This window comes from Coptis chinensis, chromosome 7 (assembly GCF_015680905.1).
Source record: "Coptis chinensis isolate HL-2020 chromosome 7, ASM1568090v1, whole genome shotgun sequence".
Lineage (NCBI taxonomy): Eukaryota > Viridiplantae > Streptophyta > Magnoliopsida > Ranunculales > Ranunculaceae > Coptis > Coptis chinensis.
The window spans coordinates 20,730,893-20,740,942 of record NC_141462.1 but is presented as its reverse complement, the minus strand read 5'-3'; the positions used below and the strand labels follow the sequence as shown (position 1 = coordinate 20,740,942).

Below are 10,050 nucleotides of genomic sequence, written 5' to 3'. Positions count from 1 at the left end.
AATTGTGAAGTGCATTCGATTTTATCATTTTTAACTAATGTTTCTAAATTTATTTTGTAAATCAAATATATAACATAGGATCCGGCCCTCACGTTTGGCCCTCAAGCCCGGCCCTTCAAGCCCTCTCGAGAGGGTTGAGGGGCGGGTAAAGGCTTCGAGATTTAAGCATTGGCCCGACCCGACCCGGCCCTCGAAGTAAATGAGGGTAGGGCTGGCCCGGCCCTCAAAGCATGAGGGCTTCATTGTTTGAGGGCCGGGCCAGCCCGGCCCAGCCCATTTGACACCACTACAGGCAGCTGGGTCATATCAATATATTAATATTAAAGCTCCCACAAGGGGTATTTTTCTAGCTCTCTTAAAATTCCACGTCATCAACTCGTATTGAAAAGATAAATTCTAACAATTCTAATTAAAATGGGAATCCTTCTCCTATTAAAATGGGAATTCCCCCTATTGAAAAAAATAATAATCCAACACTTCTAATTAAAATGGGAATCCTTCTCCTATTAAAAAATGGAATCACACTTCTAAATTAAAACATGATCCCTCTTCTAATTAAAAAATAGGTTTTTAAAACTTAATTAAAACAATTTGTTGAGAAATTAAAACGGGGTTTTAAAGACTTGATTAAAACAATTTGTTAGGAAATTAAAATGGGTTAGCGACGAAAACATGAATCACAATTTATTAGAAAATTTCTATATGTATAGTTATGATTGTTGAGTAAGAGCCGGTGCGTATGTTAATATTAAAGCTCCCACAAGGGGTATTTTTCTAGCTCTCTTAAAATTCTACATCATCAACTCCTATTGAAAAAACAAACTATCTCACTTCTAATTAAAACATGAATCCTTCTCCTATTATAATGGGAATTCTTTTCCCATTGAAAAATCCTATTGAAAAAGAAAAATCTAGTACTTCTAATTAAAACGTGAATCTTTCTCCTATTAAAAATGGGAATCACACTTCTAAATTAAAATGGGATCCCTACCCCAATTAAAAAACGGGTTTTTAAAACTTGATTAAAACAATTTGTTGAGAAATTAAAATGGGTTTTTAAGACTTAATTAAAACAATTTGTTGAGAAATTAAAATGGGTTTCTAAGACTTGATTAAAACAATTTGTTAGAAAATTAAAACGGGTTTTTAAAAATGGGAATCACACTTCTAAATTAAAATGGGATCCCTCCTCTAATTAAAAAAATGGTTTTTTAAAACTTGATTAAAACAATTTGTTGAGAAATTAAAATGGGTTTTTAAGACTTAATTAAAACAATTTGTTGAGAAATTAAAATGGGTTTTAAAGACTTGATTAAAACAATTTGTTAAGAAATTAAAATGGGTTAGCAACGAAAACAGGAATCACTACACGATTTGTTAGCAAAATTCTATATGTATAGTAATGATTGTTGAGCAAGTTTTTAAAGAACCGGTGCGTATGCATGAGTCTACTTTCTTGCCTGTGAGTATTTGTTGCTCATACTATCATACTATTGTCTAGAACAAAATTGGACATTCTATCTGCCCCTGTTGCATATATTTCAGCTGATGGGCAAACCGGTCAGATTGTAGATATTTCTTTGAATTGGTAACTCGGGGCAGATCTAGAAGTGTTGTCCTTGCCCTGGTGGGGGGAGCTTTTGGATTTCGTCAACAATACTTAACCTTCTAATTGTTTTCAAATAAGTCCTTCAACATTATATATTCAGCATTATTTTATATAACAATGTCACATAGACATAAAATACAAAGATCCAATTATCTACTTCTTTCAATTGGGAAATCAAAATTGTGAATGTTTGTGAAAGAAACAAACTTCTGAGTTTGATGTATTGCTTGGGAACTTTTTTTGCTCATAAATAATAACAATCAATCTTAAAAGAAGAATTTCAAAAAGGCTTTCAGACTACCATTCAGATGCAGATTATATATACAAACAAATAAATAACTTTATATATAATTGATTTGCTAACATACTTGCATAACTTTGCTTGAAACTTTGTAAGTAAGATTATGTCACAAAAAATAAATGTCTTCTATAGGATATTAGATCTGAAAAATCCATGCTCAAGGAAAACAATCTATATAACAAATTCGGGTGGTGTTGGACCAACCACACCACCCCCTAACCCTTAGATTTTCTTTACGACGTGGAGAATCCAAGAGTGTAAATGGGGTGTGGCTAGATAGTTGATACCTCCACATTTACCTCCACCTAAAGATGGTTAGTTTTTGGCAAAATTCCAAATGGTGGAGATAAATATGTAGTTGATACCTCCACCTAGAGATGCTTTTAAACTGAAGGATTAATGTACTAGTGTTATTTATAAGTGTAAGACAAACTTCAATAGGAAACATAAACTCAAACCTAGAAGATATAGAACTTGGAGTTTGGTTGATATTGAGTTTCTACGTACTTTGATAGGAATTCTTACACGGCTTCCAAATTGTAATTCACTAATGCCATATCATATCGCCCAGCAACCAGTGTTCAATTCTAAAAAACACTAGGTGGTAGTCGGGCGGTGGGAGAGTGCCTAGCGCTTAGGCCTTCTAGGCAGCGCCTAGACGAGCTAGGCGCTAGGCAGGTTTTTTTTTTTTTTTTAATTATTAATTGTTTATATATATAAAATCAACTTTATATACTTTTAAAAAATGCATATTAGTAATCCAACCACAAAAGTTAAGTTAAATCATAGCATGTCTCCTAACGTCCTAACTCAAATTAATGACATAATTAAGAGTTTCAACAAACCAAATATGTCTCATAAAGTCATAATCATCCAAATAAACGTACAAAAAGATAACATTATGACTTATGAACTACTCCACTAGGTCTACAATTCTTCCTTTCCATATCTTTCCACCACTCTCTAGCTCTCCATCAGATTCAAACTCATACTCTTCATCTCTCTCATCCTCGCTCTCCCCATCCGACACAAAATCTTCTTCATGAAATTCTCTAACATTATCCGCTCTTGATGATTCTCCAACCATACCACTTGTAAGTCCTGAAATGGGATCAACTTTTTCATCATCCCCACCATGAACAATCCATCCTTGTGCCTTACTAGCTAGCTTCACTAGCAAGTAATACATCTACCTCTTCTCCTTTTTCTTTCCCATTCTTGTCGATGAGTTTGGCATTAAATTGGACATAGACTAGATGTTCCAACCTTATTGTATCAAGTCTATTCCTTTTCTTTGTATGTATTTACACAAAAGAAAATGGAAGTTAAAATACTATTAGTACTCTGACTCTCTTAGTTTTATTTATTTAACAAACTTTATGGTTAGTACTTACTCCCTCAAAAACACTCCAATTTCTCTCGCATCCCGATGAACTTGTAGTCAGTGAGAGGATCCTTGAAGCCATTCTTTGCAAGTTTGGAGTATGATTGTCATAGTTAAACCACCATCCAACTAGTCAATAGATATATAAGGCAATAAACACAAATATAAATAGTGTTAATGTGTTACTTAGTATTAAATAATATCAGGCGGAATGGAAATGAGTAACTAAGTAATGAATATCTTACTTGGATCATACTTATCATCATTCTTGGCGCATCTTGCCACGGCCAAGAGTCTACCAAATGCACCTTCTTGTTTCTTATACACCAACAACTCATTATTTGTGAATTTATTTTGCATATCAAAGTCACCATGGAAGAAGTGCTCCTCTATACAAATAAAAATCCCGTTCATGACAATTGGATCCTTTCCTATACCTTGATCTTTGAAGTAGTAATAAGGATTCAAAAGGTAGCTGGCAGCCAAATGTAATGGACTGTCAAGCCGACCACTGCCTTTTTCTTCGATAATATGTATGACTGGATTGTAGTTAGCCGCCATATTTTTGATTGCCTCTTAATTTGATATCTTTTTTCTGCTTGCTTTAGTTCTCTATGTAAAAAGCCCATAGATGGCTTATCTCCGTCAGCAACACGAAGCACTTTCACTAAAGGAGCAAACACTTTCAAGCATAGTGTTACCCCTTTCCAAAAAGTCATACTCAACACGGTGGAATATGCCATTTTCCCCTTTGCAGTCTTGGACCATTTGCACTCCCCCCATTCATCACTAGTAAACATAGTTTTCAACTTCTCTTTTTTATCCATCAAACTTTGTAAAGTCAGGAAAGAAGGAAGTTGCAGATCTAGTAACTCCCGGCCTCACTATGTCACTTTTTTTTTTGTAGCTTTCCTCATCATCGACAATGTTTTATGATGTGAATGAATAAATGAAGATAGTGAACACCTTTGCCTTATCAATCACTTCTTTGAACCTTGGTAGCTTTCCAATCCCTTCAAGCATAAGGTTCAATGTGTGAGTGGCACATGAACTCCAAAACAAGTATGGTACCTTGTTCCTTAGTAAAACCGCCGCGGCCAAATTGTTCGAAGTATTGCCGGTCACAACTTAAACTACATTTTCTGCCCCAATTTCTTCAATACACTTATCAACATAAGAAGAAAATAAAATTCTCCAGTGTGTGACTCCTCTGAAACTTCCTTAGAAGAAAGGAAAGTTGTGCCTAGCTTGCAATTGACACATAAATTCATGATGCTCCTTCTTTTTCAATTGGACCATGTGTCCGTCATAATAGAACACCCACTAGTAGCCCATTCTTTTTTTTGCTTCTCGAGTGAACTTTTGATTCGCTCATATTCTTCCTTCAACAATGGCTCCCTCAATTGGTATTGGCTTGGAGGTAGGTAACCTAGGCCAAATTGACCAACCACTTCGACAAATCTTTTGAAGCTATCATTGTTAATAGCATGAAAAGCAATACCGGTTTCATACACCTATCAAGACAAATATTGATGCACGCTATGAGTTCTTTCCTTCCAAAGTGCATCATTAATATTTTGTTGGCGCATCTTTTTCCTTGCATCAATTGAGGAATCAGGAGTGATAGCAGATGCAAACTTATCCATAGGCCTTAGAGTGTGTGGCCTTTTCCTCGACACCACCTCGTCATCTTCTTCATTAATAATTTGAACTTCTGTTGTTACTTCTGCAAGGTGCTTGTCATTCTTACCTTTCTTAACTTTTGCTCCTTCTAGTGCAGCTTTACACTTGGCTTTATCTCGTCGTTAGACTTTGGACATGCTGTTACTTGTCCATTAATGTTCGCAATGTGTAACTTCATTTGATAAATGCCCCCACTAATTTCTTTCTTGCACAACTTACATCTTAACTTATCTTTGTTGTTTGCATCTCTCAACATCTCATACTTCCAACCAACATTGTCATAATCACGTTTCAAAGGATCGGATTCGGATTCAGGCATGACATTTGATGCCGCAGAAGAAGCAACATTACCAACCATTGAACTGAAAATATCACAGCATCATACAACAATTAATAACCCATATATCAGAAATATTGTTTGACAAAATGAAATAACAAATAAGTGAATAACTAAATAAGTATCCCATGTTATAGCCTTACAACCTTATGAAACACTAACATACATATATATATATATATATATATATATATATATATATATATATATATATATATATATATATAGCCACATTCTAGACCACATTCTAACGATCCACCGATCTGTTTTCGATATAGTCTATTCTCGCCCTTTGGATATTTTTAGAGTTCAAAATCAAAACATTTCATTATCAAAATCGATAATCTTTACGAAGGGTTTTTCTCTCCTTCTCTCTCCCCAATTTGCTCCAGATTCAAACCAACCCCTCCAAATTCAACACCTCCAACACAAACTCAAACAACGAATCTGGCATGTGTGCTTCTCCATCCATCTCGCATCCACCAACAAACTTGAAATAGGAAAATAATTGAAAACCCTCACTCTCTCTCCTCGTCTCCTTTAACAGGTTCGTTCCTCGATTTATTTTCATCTCTTCTTGTATATAATTTTCTAATAATAATTACTAAATTCATGTTATTGCAGGTCCTAAGAATGTAATTGCGTGCTTCATAGTGCAGCAGGCAAATTTGTGGGGAGCTATGGTCAGCTACACGATTACTTCTGCTACCAGCATGAGGTACGTGAATTACACTAGCTAGATCGTTGATCTGTTACTACAATAATGACTCGGAGCAACATCCGGATGAACATCAAATGCAACACACATTTTATGCTTAATTTACATGATAGTATTCAATTCAAATGCAACACACATTTTATGCTTCACATGATAGTATTCAATTCAAATGCAACACACTTTAAGGACAAGATACATAGATAAACTGAAAACAACACATGTAAATAACCAAAAGCCTAATATTTATGTCCTCAATTATTTTTTGAAAATAGGGCAATAGCGCGATCATATTGTTTCCACAAGCATGAGACCACGGGGTGTAGCGCTTCAGGGAATTCATTCATGATCATGTTTGGGGCAATCAATATTTTATTATCATAGTTTCCAAACTTGGAAAAGATTACATGGCTTTCAGTTGTGGCTGCGGTGATGTCATTTGGTTATTCTATTATTAGCTTTTGCTTGTGTATGGCAAAATGGATATCTCATGGCGACATTCGAGGGTCTCTGATGGGAATCATGTCTAGAGAGGATGCTACTCTTTCCTCAGCTTCTAAGACTTGGTCTACATTTCAAGCTCTAGGGAATATTGCTTTTGCATTTACTTATGCTGAGGTCTTGATTGAAATCCAAGTACGTATATGTTATTTTCTAAAGTAAGAACATTCGTATTTCTTGAACCTTTGTCTTTTTCACAAATTATAGAAATTAAAGTTTTTTGTGCAGGTTGTGATTAGAGTTGGTCTGCGTATTTGTGCATGTTGAAAAACCGGATGTAGCAGAGGCGTTCCGACTTTTGGAAGTTGCTCAATAACAGTCGGCCACAGATCACGCCACACTGCCATAGGTAAAGTACATTTTCTGATAATATTTAACCCCATATATATTTATCTCCTACCATACTCTTAAGTGATGTTAATTGTTTTATTTTGCTTCTAATCAGGAACAATAGATATGGATCTCATCACAACTGGAGTTTCAGCAAGTGAAAGGATGAGACGTGAAAATCTGTTGTCAGCAGCTCGAAACATAATAATGGAGAAGATGCAACTTGGAGGACCCTCGACTCATACTTTGGAGGTAATGTGATTGTTCTTTATTTCTGAATCAATAGGACAAGTCATTCTAAACTATTTGAAGATGCTTAAAATGTCTACTCTTCTGCAGTTACTGGAGGAGCTGAAGAAGCAAAGTTCTCCTGAAGCCCACCTTACTGATGTAAGTTATTTATTCATCACGCACACAAACTTGCATATTGTGGTATTAGCAATGCATACTTATGACCTGGCCTTTCATTCTTCTGCAGCTAAGAAATGCTCTTTCAACTCTTGCAAGTGAAGGGTTTATTGTTGTTCAAGGTGACACTATAAAGCAGATATGATGATTGGTTGTGTACCACATGGTGCTGGGCAGTTATGAAGTTGCCATATTGGATTCTGTAGTTTCGCTTCAAATAGGGCTTAGATGATGTATAAAGGAAATTGGATTGTTTTCCTTAACTAGTGCAATTGTCTAGCAAGTGTAGTCACTTCAAAGTTCACCTATTCATTCGACTCTTTATCATAGTATGATGACTTCAAGAAAACTTGTGATAGAAAATTGAACTCGGTGGGAATATTTATTTGAGCTTTCTATTTATTTTGTATTTGTACTTGTCAAATTTTGAAGATGTAATTGGGATAAACGAAATACTTCAATAGAACCATAATGACCTTATAACTTGCTGCAAAAAAGCAGTAAGTTTAAAAAATGTATTATACCATTATGGGCTTTTGTGATGGCATAGTTTCAGAACACTGCAACACTATAGTGTAGTGTACTAAGCAAGAATGTCTTGAGAATTTAATTATCATACATCCAACCATTTAGTATTTACACAAGATCATGCACAATGCATGTATAGATCTTTAACCAAAGCATAGTTTATGAACATTGCATAGCTGCTGCGTGTTTAAAGCAAAGCATAGTTTTCATAAATAAACTATAAAACACCCAGCTATTTACACAAAGATCATGCATCTGTAGATCTTTAGCTGATAACTTCATAATTTATTTGGGAGTGAGTTGAACAGCAGCCACGGTTGAGACCATAGAGTCCACACCACACACGTCGGGCCCCATGCATATCTTGTAGAAACCATCCTTTCCCCAGTTTTGTCCCCAGGAATTGAATTCGTCAGGATCTAGTACGGTTTCTCCTTTAGCCTAATGGGAGCAAAGCCGGTGAGCGAATCCCACCAAGCAATATTGCATGATCCAACCTCCTCTTAGAACATATGTATGGACATGAGACTCCTCAGATGTGCAGATGTAAGCTGCATTGATACCCACTGCAATCAAGCATATCACCAAGTTATTAATCCATAGAGCAATATCAGCAAAATGAATGATAAAAAGACATTGGCAGAATTGGCTAACAAACCTGCAAGAGGACCATTTTTCACTAGATTTGCAGCTATTTGCTCTTCATCAATGGAGATAACACTAAAGTTAGATACAGATGCGGCAATCTTGGTCTTATCAAATTTGCATTTACCATCTTTCCCTGTATAAGGATAGTCTTCCTCTCATTAAATTCCAAACTTGAGCTTACTATCACTTCATCCGGAGAAAATGAAACTACTCAGGGCTAGGTGAAAAGCAACAAAACAATATGCGAAGCTTGTATTTCACCAAATTACAGTCATATGCTAAAATTGTGCTAAAACAGTCGAGCTTAATAGATCGAACTTCAGATGTTCCCCAACATGACACGTTAAATAGTAGTAAAACCACTAACATGACACGTTTACATGTGTTGTTTTCAGTTTATCTATGTATCTTGTCCTTAAAGTGTGTTGCATTTGAATTGAATACTATCATGTGAAGCATAAAATGTGTGTTGCATTTGAATTGAATACTATCATGTAAATTAAGCATAAAATGTGTGTTGGATTTTATGTTCATCCGGATGTTGCTCCGAGTCATTATTATAGTAACAGATCAACGATCTAGCTAGTGTAATTCACGTACCTCATGTTGGTAGCAGAAGTAATCGTGTAGCTGACCATAGCTCCCCACAAATTTGCCTGCTGCACTATGAAGCACGCAATTACATTCTTAGGACCTGCAATAACATGAATTTAGTAATTATTATTAGAAAATTATATACAAGAAGAGATGAAAATAAATCGAGGAACGAACCTGTTAAAGGAGACGAGGAGAGAGAGTGAGGGTTTTCAATTATTTTCCTATTTCAAGTTTGTTGGTGGATGCGAGATGGATGGAGAAGCACACATGCCAGATTCATTTTTTGAGTTTGTGTTGGAGGTGTTGAATTTGGAGGGGTTGGTTTGAATCTGGAGCAAATTGGGGAGAGAGAAAACCCTTCGTAAGATTATCGATTTTGATATCGATTTGTTTTGATTTTCAGAACTCTAAAAAATATCCAAAGGACGAGAATAGACTATATCGAAACAGATCGGTGGATCAGATCGACTGTGTCTAGAATGTGGCTACAGTGACTGTGCCTCTATCCCACCCCTATATATATATATATATATATATATATATATATATACATATACATATATTTGGTGTTGTTACTAATAATAGAATGAGAAAAGTGATGCATTTTAAGTTAGTTACATGGTCGTAAAGCAACATAAAGTTGTGATAAAAAGTTTTGAAAACATTTCCAAAAAGACAATTCAACCATGTAAGTTATTAGAATAGTCGAACAGAATATAAGAAATAGCTAAATGAGTACGATCTGAAATTGAATAAAAAAAATGAGTTTGTTGGTTTGGTATTTTGTAACGCCCCAAATCTCAAACAATTATATACCTAAATTACATGACTTTTTGGAAAATTTTGGCAAAGTCTCTTCTGTATTTTCAACATTTCATAAATATGATAACCTGTCATAACCTGAAAATTTAATAAGAATACATCCAAACCAAATATAAAACCTCATACCTCAGTCGTAAATTCAACTACTAAAAGATATACTGAGTCGTAGAACCAGCCACTTAGCCAT

General features: G+C 35.3%; 1 protein-coding gene across 3 annotated transcripts; it reads left to right on the top strand.

Annotated features, from left to right (window-relative positions):
• The first annotated feature begins 5,696 nt into the window (after positions 1 to 5,696).
• LOC147486549 (DNA replication licensing factor MCM4-like) lies at positions 5,697 to 7,794 on the top strand. Of its 3 annotated transcripts, XR_015201507.1 has the most exons (7): positions 5,697 to 5,861; positions 5,939 to 6,032; positions 6,488 to 6,665; positions 6,759 to 6,879; positions 6,976 to 7,112; positions 7,200 to 7,250; positions 7,339 to 7,794. XR_015201507.1 is itself a non-coding variant. In XM_086571631.1 (3 exons), the coding sequence occupies exons 1-3, from the start codon at positions 6,987 to 6,989 to the stop codon at positions 7,411 to 7,413; spliced, it is 252 nt and encodes an 83-aa protein (XP_086427757.1). In that variant the 5' UTR covers positions 6,978 to 6,986; the 3' UTR covers positions 7,414 to 7,794. The 3 variants fall into 3 exon arrangements, 1 of the variants encoding a protein (XP_086427757.1); XR_015201508.1 differs by lacking the exons at positions 6,759 to 6,879; positions 6,976 to 7,112; positions 7,200 to 7,250; positions 7,339 to 7,794 and having other exon boundaries at positions 6,305 to 6,625; XM_086571631.1 differs by lacking the exons at positions 5,697 to 5,861; positions 5,939 to 6,032; positions 6,488 to 6,665; positions 6,759 to 6,879 and having other exon boundaries at positions 6,978 to 7,112.
• Positions 7,795 to 10,050: the final 2,256 nt, after the last annotated feature.

Coding starts and splice junctions, on each gene's coding strand:
- LOC147486549 (XM_086571631.1), top strand. CDS start 6,987: ATGGATCTCATCACAACTGGAGTTTCAGCAAGTGAAAGGATGAGACGT. Junction 7,113..7,199: donor CCTCGACTCATACTTTGGAG/GTAATGTGATTG, acceptor ACTCTTCTGCAG/TTACTGGAGGAGCTGAAGAA. Junction 7,251..7,338: donor CTGAAGCCCACCTTACTGAT/GTAAGTTATTTA, acceptor ATTCTTCTGCAG/CTAAGAAATGCTCTTTCAAC.